The sequence below is a fragment of the Sapajus apella genome, unplaced genomic scaffold (assembly GCF_009761245.1).
Source record: "Sapajus apella isolate SASKATOON/1434 unplaced genomic scaffold, GSC_monkey_1.0 scaffold32, whole genome shotgun sequence".
In the NCBI taxonomy this organism is placed as follows: Eukaryota; Metazoa; Chordata; class Mammalia; order Primates; family Cebidae; genus Sapajus; species Sapajus apella.
Genome location: NW_022436972.1, coordinates 19877988 through 19898749, shown reverse-complemented (window position 1 = coordinate 19898749; position 20762 = coordinate 19877988). Strand labels below are relative to the sequence as shown.

General features: G+C 39.2%; 1 protein-coding gene and 1 long non-coding RNA gene across 4 annotated transcripts in view; one reads left to right on the top strand and one right to left on the bottom strand.

Annotated features, from left to right (window-relative positions):
• The window catches only part of LCP1 (lymphocyte cytosolic protein 1), a 56040-nt gene that overhangs the window by 2801 nt on the left and 32477 nt on the right, over window positions 1-20762 (bottom strand). For all 3 annotated transcript variants that reach the window (XM_032294715.1, XM_032294716.1, XM_032294717.1), the window contains exons 10-16: window positions 18853-18948; window positions 17008-17203; window positions 14826-14904; window positions 13963-14077; window positions 13009-13142; window positions 5516-5639; window positions 2339-2463 (exon numbers count right to left, since the gene is read on the bottom strand). In XM_032294715.1, coding sequence (XP_032150606.1) covers window positions 2339-2463; window positions 5516-5639; window positions 13009-13142; window positions 13963-14077; window positions 14826-14904; window positions 17008-17203; window positions 18853-18948 — 869 coding nt within the window. The remainder of the gene's footprint in view (window positions 1-2338; window positions 2464-5515; window positions 5640-13008; window positions 13143-13962; window positions 14078-14825; window positions 14905-17007; window positions 17204-18852; window positions 18949-20762) is intronic.
• LOC116562451 lies at window positions 7000-9776 on the top strand. Its single transcript, XR_004273949.1, has 2 exons — window positions 7000-7317; window positions 8670-9776. It is a non-coding gene; the product is annotated as an uncharacterized LOC116562451 (long non-coding RNA).

The window sequence follows — 20762 nt, the reverse complement described above, 5'->3', positions numbered from 1 at the left end:
TAAAATTATAATAGCTGCATCAGAACATTTTTGCTCTATCTGTAGATACATGAAAATAAATTGTATTGATTGTAATTTCTTTTCCAATGAGCCCACACTACTACCCGGCAGTTCTTTTATTATCTAGTGACCTCTTACTGTGGCAACACCAGACATCCTTCACTCCACCCAAGCCCACACTTACTACCTCCTGCTCTCCTAAAATTATTTTACTTTTACTTTATTTATTTGTTTGTTTGTTTATTTATTTTTGAGATGGAGTTTCACTCTTGTTGCCCAGGCTGGAGTGCAATGGCACAATCTCCACTCACTGCAACCTCCACCTCCTGGGTTCAAGTGATTCTCCTGTCTCAGCCTCCTGAGTAGCTGGGATTACAGGCACCCACCACCATGCCTGGCTAATTTTTTGTATTTTTAGTAGAGATGGGATTTCTCCACGTTGGTCAGGCTGGTCTCGAACTCCCAGCCTCAGGTTATCGGCCCATCTCGCCTACCAAAGTGCTGGGATTACAAGCATGAGCCACTGCGCCCGGCTTACTTTTACTTTATTGATCAAATTAAATTAAAAGCATCAGTCAGGAGTCGTTCCATTTTTTCTCCTTGTCTATCTCTCAATAACTTCCTACAAAGTAAAATCAATTTTTCCCCATTATGAAACACAGAGAAAAATTGTCTGAAAATTATAAGGGAGCTTCAAATAAAATCACACAGAGTCCTGCCACCATTACATAGCCACACTTCGCATTTTATGTAATTTCTTTCACTGCTTTTTCTAAGTAATTTTGTATCTTGCCCTCACAGGAGAGTGCTTAGGAGTGTGGGCTCTGAAGTTGGGCTTTGAATCTCAGCTGCACAACTGAAAAATTGTATGGCCTTGGAGAGTTTCTTAAACCTAATCACATTCCCCTTGAACATCTGGGCTGAAGGCTTTTTACAACTTCTGGGTCTTCATATGTGTTTTTCCTTCTGCTTGGAACATTCTTCCTCTCTCTTTCACCTGTCTACTTCCTTCTTACTTGTCTTTTCAACGAGCTCAGCTGAGCTACTATTTGCTCTGAAGAGCGACGGGCCCCTTTCTGCCTCTTTAGGCAAGCTCCATACTGTCCTTTCCACACCTCTCATCACAATCTAATTTTAGTTTAATTATTTATTTCTCTCCATTAGATCGTGTTAAACATCGGCATACTGGGAGCACAGATTCCCACTTTCCCAAATAGGGAACAGAGAGAAGGGCTGTGGTGGGATCATAAAGCCGGGATGCCGGGCACTACATACTTGTCACTTCCAGAACTGTGCTATGGGCTGAATCTTCGAAATTCATATGCTGAAGTCCTAACTCCCAGCGCCTCAGATTGTGACCCTATTTGGAAAGAGGGTTGCTGCAGATGCAAATAGTTCAGACGAGGTCATGCTGGGTTTGTGTGGGATCTTAATCTAATAGGACTGCTGTCTTTCTAAGAAAAAAGCATCACAGAGAAACACGAAGGGGAAGACAGCCATGTAAAGTCACAGACATGCAGGAAGAATGCCATATGGAGACGGAGGCAGAGATTGGCATGGTGCAGATTCTAGAAGAAAATCATCCTGCCAACATCTTGATTGCAAACCTCTAGCTCCTGTAACTGTGAGAGAAGAAACTTCTGCCACGGGCTGGTGTGGTACTTTGTTGTGGCAGTCCGAGGAAACTAACAGAACCTGATCTGAGAAAAGCACCTTTCTGGAGCATAAGTTCATAAACTTTTTTTGCAAAAGACTAGATAGTGAACATCTTAGGCTTTGTTGAAACTACGCAGCTCTGCTGTAGCAGGGAAGCAGCTACAGACAAGATGTAAATGAATAGGCTGTGTCCCAATAAAACTTTATTTAGAAAAGCAGACAACAGGCTGGATCTGACTCAGAAACTGTAATATGCTGACACTCACTCTAGAGGAATCATTTGGCAGGTGACCTGAGTGGTAAACACAAGACAGTGGCTCTCACATTGGCGAAGGTTCTGGTGTGGAACTCTACCCCTTTTCATTCTTACCATGAATATTCATGAATGGGGTATTTGGTTAGGAAATTGGTTTTATGAAACTACAGGCTTGTTTATCAATTATAAGAATACTCTTATTATTATATTATTATCATTTTATCTTGCTCCCATTCTGGCACTAGGAGCTTTAAGCTACTATTGCACCATATCGAAAATAGTGGCAATGAGACTACAGTAAGTCATGAGAAGGAAAAGCGTGAATAGCGAAAATGAAGTGTTTGCATAAAAGCACGAGCATTAGACTTTACAACCATCTAGCTGCCCGTGGGTCTTTCCCTCCTGATCTTAGGCTTATTTACGTACTTTGCATTGTTGAGTTTCTCATCATCATTCAGATTTTCTGTCTTCAGAAGGTCATAGTTAATGGAACCTGGTTGGATGGCATCAATGAGGTCCAGAACAGGCAGACTCGTACTGATCTTTGGGTCCTGTGCAGAGAGAAAGGGAGGGTTTCATCAATGTATCCCAAAGTTACTCCCATTCAGCTCAAAGGAAGTGAGTGGCTTTTTCTTCTTAAATATGTAATATACACAGCCTGGTCTTGGAAATGCAGCAGTATTCCACATAGTGTTTGAAATAAACTGTAGTTTCTGTAGGGGCATCAGTAACTTCCCAGAAAACCCACTGTCTACCAACAGCAGGTAGTCATTCTCAAATAATAAATAGGAGGAAGTTAGCACAACTGGAAAAAGTCATAATGTTAAGAGCGGATCGTGTCAAGCATGTGGAAAAATGCTCAGCACCGCTAGTCATCACAGAAGTGAGGACCAAAACCACAAAGAGATACCACCACACATTTAGAAGGGCTACTATTAAAAAGTCAAAAAATAACAGATGTCAGTGAGGTTGTGGAGAAAAGTGTATTATTATAGTTCCCTTTTATTATATATTGGTGGGAATGTAAATTAGTTCAGCCGCTGTGGAAAGCAGTTTGGAGATTTCTCAAAGAACTAAAAATAAAATTACCATTTGGACTAGCAATCCCAATACTGGGTACATACTCAAAGGAAAACAAATCATTCTTCCAAAAAAGCACCTGCATGCTCATGTTCATTGCAGCACTATTCATAACAGCTAAGATATGGAATCAACCTAGGTGCCCATCAACAATGGACTGGATAGAGAAAATGTGGCACATATACACCATGGAATACTATGCAGCCACAAAAAAGAATAAAATAATGTTATTTGCAGTAACATGGATGCAGCTGGAGGCCGTTATCCTAAGGGAATTAATACAGTAACAGAAAACCAATAAATACTGCATCTGTTCACTTACAAGTGGGAGCTAAACATTGGGTATATACGGATATAAAGGTAGTAACAATAGACACTGATGAAAACAAGCAGTGGGAGGATGGAAGTGGGTTAAAGGTCAAAAACTGCCTATTTGGGTGACGGGGTCAATAGAAGCCCAAACCTCAGCATTGCACAATATACCTTTGTAACAAACCTGCAAATGTAGTCTCTGAATCTATATTTTTTTAAAGAGTGCGTTGTGTTCATTTTTAAAAGGGCTTCACATAAAATGTGGGGTTAGTATGACGTTTCCTATTGGTACACTGTGTGGCCTCTATGACTTAATCAATTCTGCAACAACTTTCTAAGAAGACAGGAGAAAATGAGCCCAGAGTGTTACAAGGAGCAACAGAATTGTCAAACCTTCCTAAGAGTCAACCCCAGCATCGCTTGCCAAACCTTGTCCCCTAAGAACACCCCAGAAGCCACAGTCTAATGTAATGGGCTGGAGCAGCAGCTATTTTAGGAATAGCTAAAATGGCAAAGCACGCCGGTCACTTTATATTAACACCTAAGTGACCTATAGATACACCCCACAGGTAAAAGGCATTTTCCTCCCGTTTGTGGATCATCACATACAGTTACTAGCCATACTCTCAGGAAGTTACTTGAGCTTTGACGTCCTCCCCTATGAAATGAGGAAAACAGTAAAGCCAGCTTCACAATGTCAGCAGAGACACCCTGAGCCATGCACAAGGAGCCTCTGGTAGCCAGAGTGCATTCGATATTTAGAGCTCCTTTCGACTTTGCTTTTCTTTACTGCCTTTCCAAATCTCTTTCTGGAAGAATCTGCTTGCATCAGTGACCAGCATCCACTCCTAACTCTGTTCAGCTCTCCAGACTGGACAGTAGGCTGGAGATGGAGCAGAGGTGACAGTTGTCTGGGATGAGCTCACAGCAGGTGGATACTCCTGTTGACAGCCCTGCCCTGACAGTATCTTCTGCTCCTACTTGTAGAAAGAGATTTTAATTTTTTCTTGATTTTGAAACACAGAATGGATATCATGATGAAGTGACTCACCAACCCTGTTAATACAACTCTGAAGGGGTTCCTCCCCCTCATCCTGATCTTCAAGCTAGAAAAATGTAGTTAGATGGCACAGGTGTTATTATGATAGGGATCAAGTACACAGGTCCCTTGAGGAAGAATACAATTAATGTATGAAACATGAGGCAAGAAATCTAATAAAGTGCTGCTATTAATGAAAATGGGATTTAGATAGAAGTACACAACTGCTTTTTTTCAAAAACGTTACAGGGAGATCTTTGAGCATTTTACATGTCACCATTATAATGTTAATCTGAATCATGGAGATGTGCACATTTTACAAATACTATCATATAGTTTATGTTACCTTGAAAGAACAATGCCTAAAATCTTGCTTTTAAAATGATGGGTTTTAAGTGGGAACTAAGCACTGGGTACACATGGACATAAAGATGGGAATAGGCTGGGCATGGTGGCTTACCCCTGTAATCCCAAAGCACTTTGGGAGGCCAAGGGAGGAGGATCTCTGGAGCCCAGGAATGTGAGACCAGCCTGGGCAACATAGTGAGACTTCATTTCCAAAAAAAAATTAGCTTGGAATGGTAGTGTGCACCTGTAGTCCCAGATACTCTGGAGGCTGAGGCGGGAGGATCACTTGAGCCCAGGAGGTTGAGGCTGCAGTGAGTCATGATCATGCCACTGTACCTCAGCCTGGGTGACAGGGTGAGACCCTGTCTCAAAAAACAGATATAAAAATTAAAACTAAAAATATGGGAATAATAGACAGTAGAAACTAGGAGAATGGGGAGGGAGGGAGGAGGACAAGGGCTGGAAAACTGCCTGTTGGGTACAATGCTTCATACCTGGGTGATGGATTTATTTGTACCCCAAACCTCAGCATCACGCAATATACCCAGGTAACAAATCTGTACATGTATCCCCAAAAGCTAAAATAAAAGTTAAAATTATTTTTTAATGATGGGTTTTTATGCTTAACTATTATGGGAGAAAGTATTGAGAAATTCATCAGTGAAATTGCTGATGAACACCAAAACAACAGCGAGTCATTTAAGCAAAATCCAAATTGGAGGGGAGCCTCAAACACCTAACACTGAAGGTCACTCGAACGTATAATGACAATACAGATAGGCACAGAGCTCACATGGCCTCTAGCTGAAAACAAAGAATTTTACCTTGAAACTAGAGATCGATGAACTTTTCTCTGCTTCCTTCAACGTTTCATTCACCCAGTTGACAATAATGTCATCATTGACCTTCTGGCCACCACCAATTTCTTCGAGGATATTCAGTGTATACCTGAACAAAATAAAGAATGATTTCTGGAGAACAGTGGCTAAAACATTTAATACGAACAGAGAGTAGCTAAGAATGGAAATATTCTTTTCAGGTATGTCATAGAAGACAATCTGGATACCATCACATTTGAGAGAAGAAAAGAATATATAACAACATTAGTTCCTTTTAGAGTAACTTAAGATGTGACTTTATGGCTATTACAATGAAATGCAAAGCAAGTATCTCCTTCTAAGCACGATCATTGCTCTGAGCAAAAAGAAAAAGCCAAAGAGAAAAAAATGCAAGGAAAGGAAAATGAAGCAAAAGATTCCAACCTGTGACAATTAAAAAAAAAACAAACATAAAAATCAAGAAATAATGTTGGAAAAGTTTGAGTAGCCTACACGATAAAAAAAAAAAGAGTTTTTTCCCTTATATACATAAAAACGTAATCTTTAGTCTGAAGGTAACAATGACCTCAGCTACCTACTGTTATGAAAATTGGTTTGCTTGTTGTTTTGGAGGGGTTGGGTGACATTTATTAAGAAGATGCTTTAAGCTCCTAAAATTCCAGAGTAGACCGGGCACCAGTAATCCCGGCACTTTGGGAAGCCGAGGTGAGTAGTTTGCTTACACTCAGGAGTTCCAGACCTGCCTGGAAAACAGCGAAACCCAGTCTCTACCAAACACACACACACAAAATGAGCCAGACGTGGCAGCGCTTGTTCGCAGTCCCAGCTACTAGGGAGGCTGAGGTAGGAGGACTGCTTGAGCCTGGGAGGCAGAGGTTGCAGGGAGCTGAGATAGTGCCACTGCACTCCAGCCTGGGCAGAAGAGTAAGGCTCTGTCTCAAAACCAAACCAAACCAAACCAAACCAAACCAAACCAAAACAAAACAAAACAAAACAAAACAAAACACATTCTCTGGAGCAGAGAATGTACCACCATTCTCTAAAGCTACTCCCTCCTGAAGGGGAGATAACATGGGAGAAAGCCAACCAGTTGAGGAACACATGGGCTTGCTGACTTCATCGTTCAGGTTTACAGGAGGGAATCAAATTACGCATGAAAGACCTTCAGGGCTAGAATTACAGAGCGTGCTTCTCAAACTGAAACTCAAGAATCCTGTGACTGAATCTCATCTGACCTGTCTACCTAAATCCAGGTCACCCTCCACTTGGGTACTCTAGCATTTTGCTTACACAATCCACCGGGTGTCTTCCTCTAGTTACTGCTTCTATGAAAAGTACAGTTCTTTCATGACTTTCCACACGGTTTTCAAGTTTAGTCCTTGGAATAAAAGCAATGCCTTTCTCCTCTAGGTTAAAGTACCTTCCTGGCACTGAAGAGAGGAAGGAAAATGGCTTCTGTAACTTTTCTTTATCAAAATTCATTTAACAAACTGACAGTGACATCCTATCAATTACTTCCCAAGTCTCCCTCAAATCAATTAGCTCTTCTTCATTCTGTTTTTCTTCCTCCCAGAATTTCCTTTCTGAAGTACAGTTCTGGTCCTATTTTTTTTTTTTATTTTTTAAATTCACAGGTATGCTCATGGCTCACTGTATCCCCAAAATCCTGGGCTCAAGCAATCCTCTCACCTCAGCCTCCCCAGTATGGAGTGGACCACAGACACATGCCACTATTCCCTGCTTGGTCATGTCATTTAAAGTGACTCGACATGGCCCAAAGAATTCAGGTAAAGCTCCAGTATACAGCACACAAGGCCCTTTACAATTGGCTCTAATGTCCTTTTCCAGCACATCTGTGATTTCCTTCTTCCCTCCCTGCTTCCTTGCCCATCCTGTGACACACACACACACACACACACACACACACACACACACACATATACGCATTGCAACCACACAGAACCATCAGCAGCCCCCAGCCGCACCTGCATCCTCCTTCTGCCTCCTGCTTCTGAGACTCAGCTGTACTCACTGCCTGGGTCCTTTTCCCTTCAAGTGAATTCCTAATCTTTTGAACAATCCTCAGCTCAAGTATCACTTTCCCAGCATACACAGTGTATTAATCAGTATTGTTACACTTGCTTCAAACCTGTTTCCCAGAACTTTTGATGACATTGGCATCTACCATGTGCCCTCAGACAGGGTTCACGTGCCCTGTTTAACAGAGGATAGCAGACTGCCTAGTACTACTGGACATCTAGTAAGTGAAGGCACAGAGTGGCAGGTGAAATAGAGTGAGTTTCTCCCAGGGAAAGCAAGGGGATAATAAAGATGTTCATTTTGGGCCCAGAATGAAGCCAAAATGCTGAGAAATCATGAGTATAAATGGGATAAGTGCAGATAGATTTTCAGAATATTTCTAGTTTGGAAAAGATCCTACTTTTGATCTGTTCATATATGTTACATTTTATGGCATAACTGGCTGCTTATTTCCTGATGGCATGCATATTAACTTATTAGCATTTACTCTAACATTAAGAATTTCTGCCTAATGAATGTCTGAATAAAAAAATGGTAGGTCAGTGCTTGCTTCATTAGGTCCTCTCTCTATATAACCTGATAGAACAAAGTCTAATCTTTTGGTAGTGTGTCTTGTCCCAGGACCTAGTTCTCACTTCCCTTCGTCAGGAGTTGCAGCCCTGTGTTGTCAACACGCTCACATAAACAGCAGCAGTGTTCTTGACCCACCTCCTAAGCCTGAGAACTAAATGGTGCAGAGGAGAAGCCCATCTTTATATTAAAGTTTATCTGCAAAAATAAGATACCAAGAAGCGGGGAAGCTTATAGAGGTATGGAAAATTGTGGAGGCAGCTTATTCCATTCTGGGGCTTGAGAACAGCCTCTCATAGCGGCACAGAGCTCCTGTGAACACAAGACATCTTTCTGCCACCTCAAGTGAGATGCAAAGGTTTGAAATGGCATCAGACACCCACGTGTAAGTACAAAGATTTTTAAAAAAAGGGAAGAAAGAATAGAATTAGGTTGGAACCCCCATTCTAGATCATATACTAAGCAATTGCTCATCTAAATACAGATTCGAAATGTAAAACAAAAACTAATTTGGTCTGTATCTTTCTAGATTTTTCCTTTTGAGAGAATTACTGCATATCATGAAACCTGCTTCAGGATGACTGTTCTATTAAATGGAGCCCTCCAGACAAGATCTCAGTATTACCAGTGTTTGCAAAATGTGCTGTGCTGAAAAGCTCTTTGTCAAAATGAAACAGCACTGTGAGCTCCAGCTTTAGCCAGTTCCTCCTTCAACAAAAGAGGATTGACAAGGCTTGGATGTGAGGCCCTAGAGGGATGTGATTATCACCTGCTTACTTTCCTGCCTTCCAACACTGTTTTATTTATTAACATTTGGCACAGAGGAACAAACCTTGGTGTTTTGTTTTTCAAGGACCCATCCTGACTTCACCACCCACAGCCTGTTTGATTTGGGGAGAGTTCCCTGTTTGTCTGCTACGGATTATTTGTTCATTTGCCTGAGCAGCGCTATTATTGCCACGTGCCAGCAGCCTGCTTGCTCCAAGGGTTTTATCTGCAAGTTTATGCATACACTATTTGCCAACTGTCCACCCTGAGAGTGATTTCCAGGCTACTGAAGGGGAAAGGGAAGTTTAAGTACCTATCTGTCATTTGTTCTCATGGGAAAAATGACAAGACATTTATTGTCCAGATAGATGACCAAATAAGCACATCAGCACAATTCAATAAAATAAATTCCAGCCAGAACTGACTGTAAATTTAATAGATCTTTTCATACATGGCATGCAGAGAAAAAAAAAATCCCTTCTGGTGCCATTTATATAATTATCAGTCATTGTTTCTCCTTCTACAGTAATGTATTTCTCTGTCTACTTTCTTATATGCACAATTCTTATATAGTAAACACTCATGAGAAATGTGACTTTTTAACCAGGTGGAGACAGCAACAGCAGAGTGGACCTTATTGTGTATGCGCCAGCCATTAAATAGGGTTTTGAGCCACATTTTTGTAAAACATCCAGAGCAAAGATCATATTGCAAGATGTTTTTCAGATATTATGAAATTTAATACAGAGTTGGCCTGAGTTGTTATTTTTTTTTTTTTAGATGGACTCTTGCTCTGTCGCCAGGCTGGAGTGTAGTGGCACAATCTTGGCTCACTGCAACCTCCACTTCCCAGGTTCAAGCAATTCTCCTGCCTCAGCCTTCTGAGTAGCTGGGACTATAGGCATGCAGCACCATGCTCAGCTAATTTTTGTATTTTTAGTAGAGACAGGGTTTCACCATTTTGGCCAGGCTGGTCTCAAGCTCCTGACCTCAGCTGATCAGCCTGCCTTGGCCTCCAAAAGTACTGGGCTGACAGCATAAGCCACTGTGCCCAGCTGGCCTGAGCTTTTTAGTCATTAAAATAGAATATATTAAAGATTATTTAATATTGAAACCCATGAGTAGGTTTAACTGTTGCAACTAAAAGGACTTTTGCTTTGGTTTTTAAAACAATCAGTATAAAAGCTAATTTGTTAAAAATTTTAAATGTGGAAGATAATAAAGATGGTTTGGAAATAGCATCTGGAAATACACTGGTGAGAACAGTCCTTATGAGTTTTCAAAGATGTTCTGGATACATGCAGTAAACTAAAAGACAGAGTTGGTGTTTCTTTAACTCTGGTGTTTTCTGCATCAGAGGAGCCTTATGACATCTCCCTCCATCATTAAAGAGACCCCAGTTTAGAAATGCACAATGGAGCTCTATACTTAGTAAAGCAAATGTGAATCAGGGAGTGAAATCTTTTATGATCACTTCCGATTACCCTACCTTATCTGGAAATAGTGATGCAATTAAATCCAGAACTGGCCATTATTAGGATCTGCAGACAGTGGCTTGTAACTAAAGCCACAGTGCCTAGGGACACCACAAACCTCGTCTTTGCCATTATCTTGCCAGACAGAGTGCAATGTGACATGCAGTTTCTGGGGCTTCCTTCCAGGTAGGAAAATGAATTAAGTCACACTAACTTAGGCTGTAATGAGGAGAGGTAAGATTTCTGCCTTGTCAGAGCTATTAGCATAAGGGCAAGACTGAAGCACTTACAAGTAAACTACTTTATTATTTACAGAATTGCTATCTAAAAGTCTTCTTAAGCTTATAATTTTGTACCAAAATTGTTTGTTTTCCTTATAATTTATTTTCTATTTGCATATCTTCTTATATTCTATTTTTGTTTAACTTATATCACCCTATACTTGTCACATTAGTTAAGTTCAGCTCCAAAAGGCATCTAAAGTTCTCTATGAAAGGAACTTCTGTTTCTGGCCATGATGGAATAACAGGGACCACATTTAAACATGTATAATACGGCGAAAAACATATGAAACAGTGTTATTCAGACATCAGACAATAGGAAGCACAGGACAGTGGCCCCTGAAAAGAAGACAACAAAGTGAGCCTTAAGATTTTTCCAGCATGGAAACAGTTTCCAAGCTGCAGTATAGGGGAGAAAACCCAAACAGAGCATGGTGATCCTCCTGAGTGGAGGAAACAGGGATGAGAAGTGAAGGAAGCCCAAGTGCCTAGAATTTAGGGGGAGACTATCAGAGAGGTGAGGACTGTATAGAGAAAAGAGAGTCATTCAGAAGGAAAGCTTCAGCAGCCTTCAGAGGGTTTCCCTCAGTCGTCACCTGAGGACCGCTCAGTGCACACATGTGAAGAAACTACTAGAGGCTGGGGGGAAAAACCCACCAGAAATAAGCCTGCAGGGCAATCTTTGGGGCTCACATAGGCTGGAAATAATTTGTTCCCAACCAGCTGGAGTGGAAAAATTTCATAATACATGGAGTATCAAGTAAAGTGCTCAGAGAGTATTTTCTCATTACTAAGAAGCAAAATGAGCTCTAGATTAATTAAGCTTAAAAGTAAGCCTCCAATAGATCAAACTGTATTTAAGTAACTTAAGTCTATCCCAGGATAAAATTCAAGAATATTTAAAGGAACATAGAAATATCCAGTACACAGCAAGGTCGAATTCATGATATCTGACATACAATCAAAAAATTAGCAGCATGCAAAGAAGCCCAAAAATGAAGCCCTTCATTTCATCTTCATAATGAAGATGAAAATAAATTAGAAACAGATCCAAAAATAAGTTACTATAATTATTTTCTGTATGTTTAAGAAGATAAAGGAAAGGACAGACATAGGCAATATAAAAATGACTCAAAATTTCTAACATGGAAACTATAATGTCCAGGTTAACAAATATATACACTGGATGAGGTTAATAGAACTTTAGACATGGCAAAAAAAAAATTAGTGAACTTGAAAACATAGCAATACAAATTATCCAAAATGAAACACAGAGAAGATAAAAAAATCAAGCATCAGTGAGCTTAGGGACAACTTTCAATGATCCAATTTACATGCACTTGGAATCCCCCAGAACCAGGGCTGGTGGGTACAGAAGACGTGTTTGAAGAGATGAAAGTTAAGTTTTCCAAATTTGATGGAAAATATAAACCCATACATCCTATAAGTTCAATAAATCTCAAGCATAAGAAACGACAATGTACATCATAATAAAATTACCTAAAACATACAAAAAAGAGAAATCTTAAAATAACCCAGAGGAGAAAAAAAGAAATACTGCATACATGGAAACAAAGATAAGAATGACAATAGATTTCCTCTTGGAAACAATGTGGGCCAGAAGACAGTGAAAACTATCTTTAAAGTACTGAAAGAAAAAACTATCAATCTAGAATTCTGCATTCAGAGACAAAAATCTTTTGAAAATGAAATAGACATTTTCAGACACATAGAAGCTGAAATCATTCATCACCAGCAGACTTGCGCTATTAGAAATATTTCAGGTAGACAGAAAATGATACCAAATGGAAATCTTGATCTATACAATAGTAGGAAGAGCACTAGGAATAGTAAATATGCAGATAAATATAGCATAATATCCCCTTTATTTAAAAAATCCCTTTAAAAGGTAACTGTTATTTACACAGATCAGTTAAAATAAAAAGGATGGTAAAAAGATATGCCACGCCACCCACTAATCAATAGGAAGCCTGCTGTAGCAATAATAGCTATTATATATTAATGTCAGAAAAAATAGATTTCAGAGAAAAGAATATTAGTAGGCATAAAGAAGGCTACTTCATAATGACAAAGGGATGATTAAATCAGAATGAAACAACAATCTAAAATGTTTATGAATCTAATAACAGAGTTTCAAGATACCCGAAACAAAAACTAATAGAACTGCAAAAAAAAAGCAGAAAAATAAAAACTGCTTCTTTGGTTATTAAGCTTAGCTTAAAACATACTTTTACTGAATTCACTCATAATGCTAGAAATTTACTAATATTTTTCTAGATAAATAATACATTCAAGAAAAGGCTGCTTCCGTAAGTTATAGTACCTTCTCATTAGCTGCCAAATCAAGGCCAATGTGAGAGTGCGGTTTCCTTCATTGAGATCCTGTCCACCAATGCCAACCAGGGAAAACTTCGCTTGATTCTTCCCCAATTCTACTGCATAGTTACAATTCTCAAGCTGAACGAGCAGAAAGGAAAACAATTTAATGTCATCATCTTGATTATGATAAATACCAGATAAATAATAAAAATAAAGATAAAAAATGAAATCATTATGGTCAGATTGAATGACCTCTCAAATCTCAACTGGTTCTGCAATTCTAGGATTCAAAATTAATGAATTTTTCCATTTTTCTTTAGAACCCCTCACTTTCATAAAAAATAGTCATGTGGAAAACCAGAATGAATTCATTATTATGGATTATGTTCACAGCTATATCACACTGCATAAATGGAGAGCCATTTACCTATGTATAATATTTCTAAAATAGGTGAAATCATGGAGATTGACATGGAAAATTTGGAGACTCCATCCTCTGCACACATAGCAAATGGACATGTAAACAGATAAAAAAAATAGTGAGAAATGGCTGTGTCAACCCTGTTGTTTCAAAACAATGTTCCCACTGTGTTGACAGTAGACAAACTATTTGTACAAGTCAAACTGTCAGTACAAAGCTCCAATTCTTTAGAAATTATAATGAAGATCCTGCTGAGGAGAAAATCCCTGTGGTTCTCTGCTTGCTCTAATTACCTTAATTAGAATTTTTGCAATGATAATGTTTGAAGACATCCAACATGGAATTATAAATAAGTAATCGACTGAAATAATGAACACACTTTAATAAACCTATTCAGGTTTCTGATTGCTGTACTAGAATTTAATTTCTGGATAAACATTACTTGTCTAAGTTCGGCTGATTTATAAAGTATTCGGAGTGTTCTTGCGGGCTACAACTCCGCCTGCCTGCTGGAACAACAGAACCATACTTGTTTACCTTCTTCATATTGCCTCCCAGTTTGGGGTATGGTGGTTTGTTTACTCTGTTCCAGTCAACAGGAACTTTAATCTTTTCATAGAGCTGGAAGATGACCAGGGCATCTGATAAGTCACTGAACAAAACAAACACAAAAGGATTCTCAGATAGCCAACATTTACTCAGGGCCTACAATAGGCCAGATAGTTTCTTACATATTAGAAACTATGTAGGCCAGATAGTTTCAAAGAATATTCACAACAACCCTGCACATTTGATAGCAGTAGCTCCATCTATAGTGGTGAAGAAACTATGACTCAGAGAGATTGGGAGACTCATTCTTCCTAGGTATGACCAGCTATGCCCTTCCAGCCAATTACGCTGCATCAGGAAAAGAAAGAGCAGGATGGTGATGAAATGATCTGTACGCCAAACCCCTGAAACGCGCAATTTACCTGTATAACAAACCTGAACATGTACCCCTGTACCTAAAAGTTTAAAAATTGCAAAACTAAATAAATGTGAAAGAAATATTTTTTAAAAAATGGCTTTAACAAGTGGCAGAGGAGACACTTCACCATAAACTTAACTTCTGTTGTTTTGCCGGCTTGTAAGCAGGTTATACGTAAGATCGCTTAGGACATACAGTAAATGTTTTGTTTTGTTGATGTATGATTTACGTATTGAGCACACAGTGAGACTGATGTATGCAGGCGAGTTTTTCAGCTCAATATCCAGCATCTGAAGCTCAACTTAGCACTTTTCCCCTTCCATCACGATTCACACATTTTGTGAAGGGAATGCACATCATAGTGGTATTTGGAATCCTATGGATCTTTTGAGGTCTCTATCTTACATTAGAATGAGTTCCCAAATATTCCTACCTGTACAAATGATTGACTCGAGGGTTAACGCCCAGGGAGTTCATCCAGTTCCTAAACGTCCGCTCTTCTCTTGTCTCACCTAGATGAATGAAGATGGGTTATCTTTTGGGACCAAAGAAAACATGCCTTTTTTATGACCAAAGTTTAATTAAAGAGGATGCAATAAACACTGAAAGAAAAAAGAAAGAAAGAAAGAGAGAGAGAGAAAGAAAGAAAGAAGAGAAAGTAAGAAAAAGAAGGAAAGAAAGAAAGGGAAGAAAATAAACCCTATTGGATTTGGATGAGCGTTCTTATACTGTGTTAATTTTTCTTTTCCATTTCAATTCCACATGTATTTCTATAGCATCTATTAGCAGTGTGGAATCCTGTGTGGGATACCTGTCCAGTTGGCTCTCAAAGGCTTACCTTCTTGATGGAAAAAACAGCACTTGTAGGCATCAAACAGAGATCACACAAGCTAGAGTACTCATTTATGAGGGAGCTATATTTGTTATTTGAGTTGCGACAGGGAAAAGAACAGCATAAACTGAATTTGGAGGGGGTGGAATTTGAACTTCCCTTTGGATAGCTAGCAAAATCTGTATAGGAAAAAGGAAAGAGTAGAGGATTTGGGGAGATGGCAAGGGGTGGGAGTAGAAGATAGTGTGAATATGCACACAAACAGAGCAAGAGGCAAGGTCTCTACTAAGAAATTCAGGAACCGGTTTGTCAGGGGTTCTGTGTTGTACAGTACAGTGAGATACACCTATCTGGAAGAAGTCAGAACTGGGGACCTTTGGATGCCAGGTAGCAGATTTTAGTTGACATATTTGACAATGGCAGTCATTATGGCTTTGTAAAATTACTACAATAAATTCTTGAGCAAGGCAGAGATATAATGAAATCAGTACCAGAGTGTGCCTGGTAGCAATGTACAGAGTCACTGAAAGGTGATACGCATTTGAATTAAACACAGCAGAGGGCAGAGTGTTTGACACTAGCATGTGGGATACATTCAAGCATTTGATAAATGGAGGCCCCAAGAGCCATTAAAATAATTGGTGTATGAGGTAATGAGCTTGGGAGAGCAGAAAAGAAACAAAGCAATTGAGAAGATGCTCCAAAGGAAGAATTATTAGTATTTTCTGATTTACTGGATGTAGGGATGAAGGATAGGAAGATAGAGTAGGATTCAAGGTCTTTAGTTTTGGTGACTAAAGAAAAAAATGCTATGATTAATGGAAATGGAGCATTTCTAAAAGAGGGCAGATGGGATGAGAGGTGGGCTGGAAAGGTAATGGTTGGGGTGGGAAGGAAAATAATCAATTCTGTTTTGCGTCTGCTGCACCTCAAATGATAGCCAAGGACCCAAACAGGAATATTCTAGAGGCAGCTGAAATGGGTGATTGGTGGGCTTGATATATAGATTTGGGAGTCAACAAAATGAGCACAACCCCCTGACCATAATTCAGCGAATGACAGGATGCAGGAGTGCTGCAGCAAGATTATGTTGCATTTCCAGTGAGAGTAAAGCACCGTGGCAAAAGATCAACTCACTTCCAATCGGAATCTCCTTGCCTGGGTGACGTTTGTTTAATATTAATTGATCTTTTTGTTTCAATATTGGGACTATTTCATGATTTTTTCAAAAAGTCAAGTAACCATCTCTGACAGCTCTACCTGGTGGAACCTAATTAAAGCTATATGCTTTTTGTTGAATCTCAGAGAATCAACCTGAAAAATGCAACTGTTAGGGATTCTGCCTCAAAATACTTTTCTGTGCCTCCCATAAGAAATAAAACCAAATCAAAAACTCAGTAAGCATATCCTAGCATAAGTTAAATATCGTTTTTAGATAGTAAATGGTGGCAATTTCTTGCCTCTAGGAATCAACACAGTCCATTAAGTACATAAATTATCTGTTTGAAACTCAGGATTTATTTCATCTAATAATTAAATGCATTATCTTTCCTAAAACATTTAATTCTGATAATGGATGAAGCCTTTGTATAATGGACGTGATATAATGGTATTTGACTATTCCTGCTTGGCTGAAATTTTATTCTCTTTGTTGCATACCAGAAAATCAATGGCCTGTTTCCATGTGTAAGGAGTTTATATTTGCTTAGGAAGTGAGTTGAATTGCCACCGAATTAGAATTGTGAGTGCCTTTCCCGATTTTAAGCAACTAGCTTACAGTTACCTTCAAGAGCCCCCCAGTCAATGTCCTGGTTCTCTGGTTTGTGCAGGGCAGGGTATCTGTTAAAGAGGTTGGCAATAAAAGCCAAGTTCAGCTTGGGGTTCCCTCGGACAACGTCTGTGGCCGTGACAAACTGCCGGCAGCCCAGCCTCTCTGCCTGCTGCAGCATGCATTCTGCCCTCTGGATGTCATCCTTCTCCTGCAATGCAAAAGGATGTCTCAGGGCTGGTCAGGGCTCTCCATGCACAAAGCAGATTGCACAACGTGAAAAGAAATGGGAACCTCACTGAAACCATAGGTGTTTATCTCAGGCATATGCTTAATAACAACACATAATCGCTTATATGCACCTGCACCAAAATCAGAAAGTCACAAGTAAAAGGAACCTCAGAGGTTAAATAATGAAGCCCTCTCATTTCCATTATTGAACTACTTCAGATGAATGGTTGGTTGCCCTGTTTCAGAAGAGATGCAGTAGATTCCAAAAACATATCTGAGTTTATCTTAATTATTTCCAACCATTAAAATTCCTTTATAATATTTTCTTGCACAGATGTCATGAGATTGTCTATCAAAATTTTTAAATTATTAATTTATAGTCCCATTACCAGTTCACAAAAGAGATTAACACTTGCCAATAAGAACATGTGATTAGCATAACCACTGTCTCCACATTTAGTTGATATACTTGCAACCCAAACAAAATAAATTTTATCAGTTAACCTACATATTATTATGGATAAATATATAATATCAACTGCAATTATTTTTGCAGATTTCAGATTGTCAAACACTCAATGTGCTCAAATAATTCTAGAGAATCTTCAGACATTTATAAGCAGACTCTTGAAACAGACTAAAATTTTGTTGAAATATGGTCCACTGTCCTTAAAGTATATGAAACCACCAATTTTCAGAAAGCAAACTTTAAATTAGGATTTCTTAATATGCCACCTTACTAGATAACAGTACACATTATACATTTCATGAGCTTGACTTCTCATTTACTTTTACTCTACTTCTCATTAGGAATCAGTTGACTTCAATATTAACTCATTGGATTGAACTCCAATGATATTAAATGAGGCACACAAACTGGCAAGGTGACTTCTCAAGATCAATATTAAAGTGGCGGCAAAACTGAAGTTTTGGCCAGGTATAGTGGCTCATGCCTGTATCCCAGCACTTTGGGAAGCTGAGGCGGGTGGATCATGAGGTCAGCAGTTTGAGACCAGCCTGGTCAACACGGTGAAATGCTGCTACACTAAAAAAACAAAAATTAGCCGAGCATGGTGGTGCTCACCTATAATCATAGCTACTCGGGAGGCTGAGGCAGGAGAATCACTTGAACCTGGGAGGCAGAGGTTGCAGTGAGTCAAGATCGTACCACTGCACTCCAGCCTGGGTGACACAGCAAGACTCCATCTCAAACAAAACAAAACAAAACAAAGCAAAAAAACCCCAAACAACCCCCCCACTGACAAAAAAAAAAACAACCAAAACCAAACAAACAAACAAAAAAAAAACCTCTGAAGTTTTATTATAGTGTTCAGACCCATGTTGGGGTTACAGAGTCTGCTAAATGATGAACATATACAGAAGTGCCTAGCATGCTGGATAGCGTTTAATTAATATTGGTTTCTTTCTTCAATGTTTTATTTCCAGATTCAGTTTTCATCAATTATTATCCAAAACTGCTCACAGTTTTACAGTTTTAACAGGGCTTTAGGCAGAGATGCCCACTCATGGAACTGATGGAATTCCAGAGTCAAGGCCACACAGGGTGACAGAACTGCCAACATGAAGGCAGCATTGTGTTCTCCAAACACAACTGGGACCTGGCCTTACCCGCAGTCCTGACATGTCAATAACAACAGCAGGAACACCTTCTTCGTCTCCTTTTGGAGCCACCTGCTCAAGCAGGTGGTAATAAGCTTTGGAGTCCTGTGAGAAATTAAGAAATTCCAATTTCAAAATAGCCCAGCGATTAGCACAACAATGATTTCCCAAAAGCAAACATTTTATTTCTTATTCAACTCTCATTCAAGAATGTAATTTAATTAACAATGCTAGAAACATTCACTAATTTGAATGTTCTATTTGTCTTTTTACATATTTGCTTTACTTTTTAAAAGGAGTATAACAATAAAATATACAAGATATACACAAAAGACACACTAAAGAAGTGGATATTATTCTGTTGTCTTTAAGGGAGAAAAACAACTTATTTACATGTATTAAATTGTATACAGGAAAATATATATCTACCTTTATATTGCTGTAGAAGTCAGTCAGCTAAGGTTTAATAAAAAAAAAGTGACAGAAAAAGGAAGCAGAAGTTTAAAGCAGAGTTTAAAAATACATTCAAATGGACAATCAGCAAGAGAAAAATAAAGATGTCAAAGAAGACTAAAGCATTAACAAGCAATCTTTATGTAAAAGGAGGAATATTAAGATAAGGGCATTTCACATTTATCTAGAAGCTAGAAGAATGGTTCAATTTAGTTATAGCAGATTAAATACAGGTATTGAATTCTCAAGTTTTCTTAAGAGTATGAAAATATGCTTATTGACAAAAAGAATTCTCAGAATTATAGTCTTAAAATATAAATTTTTTCTTAGTCAATGAAAGCATACAGATTTTCAGGTAGTGTATTTAAATATTTTAATAGCATCTCAGTTTCTCTTAAAGATTGAAAAATTGGCTGTTACTTTGTTTTTACAGCTGGGTAGAGTAGGTAAGGCCTGGGCAGAGGAGAGGCATGCTCGCCACTTCTGAGTTAGAAAGATGAGAACCAGAGAGAGTGAGCCATTGCTGTTGCACCTGGGGAAACTGATCTTTATCTCTCTTCTTTCTACCCTCCCTTCTCTGGCTTTTCACTGTAGCTATTTTGAAGTCAGTGAAAATCACATGCAGGTGTTAGGCACCAATAAAATCTGCCTACCCTGGGTTACATCTTTTTAGCTTGGCTAGGAGTAACCTCATTTCACCTGACTCTTACGAAGCTTTCTCACTCACTCTAGCCTGGGTGTTCTCCTCACCTTTGCCAATTTTTACATGACTTAAAGACATCTCCCAAAGTTGCTGGCTACTCAGACCTACTCATTACAGCACGGAGCCTGTCACCGTGCAGCTGGTGCCGGAGAACAGGCACAACATGTGTAAGAAGTAAGTGCTCATCTGGCCAGCTCCCCTCTCATACAGATACTTCCCAAAGCCCAGAATGATTGTTCTAAAGAACACAGCCATTTAATGATAGGCAATCAGGTAAATTTACAGCTGAGATCAGACAGCCTAATCTTGGCTAAAAAGTTTTACAATTGCAGAGCTTAACTGTTGAGCACAAAGGGAGATCATGACAGCCAGCTCCTGTTAAACCCCGGGTTGGCTGGAGGTGCTAGAAGTGTTAATAACCCACGAAAGATGTATAGTTAGAAAGATGGATTTAGCTTAGATCCTAAGGAATGGGAACTTTCCATCTAGAAGCTTGACTCTGGCACAGTGCCTGACACACCCTGAGTTCTAAATGCCACTGAATGCATGTCGTGCAGCAGTGGGAAGCTGTTACCCAAAGAATTACAAGCCTGGGTGTACTCCTGTTGAGAAATGTGACCTTTCCTCTGACTCTTTCTCTTTGGGGAACACTTATTTAACATTTGAGAAAGTGGAGACTGAAATAGTTTCCTTGTGTTGCATCCCAGCATCTCCTACTCTTTCCTGCTGCATCCCAGCATCTCCTGCTCTTTCCTGCTGCATC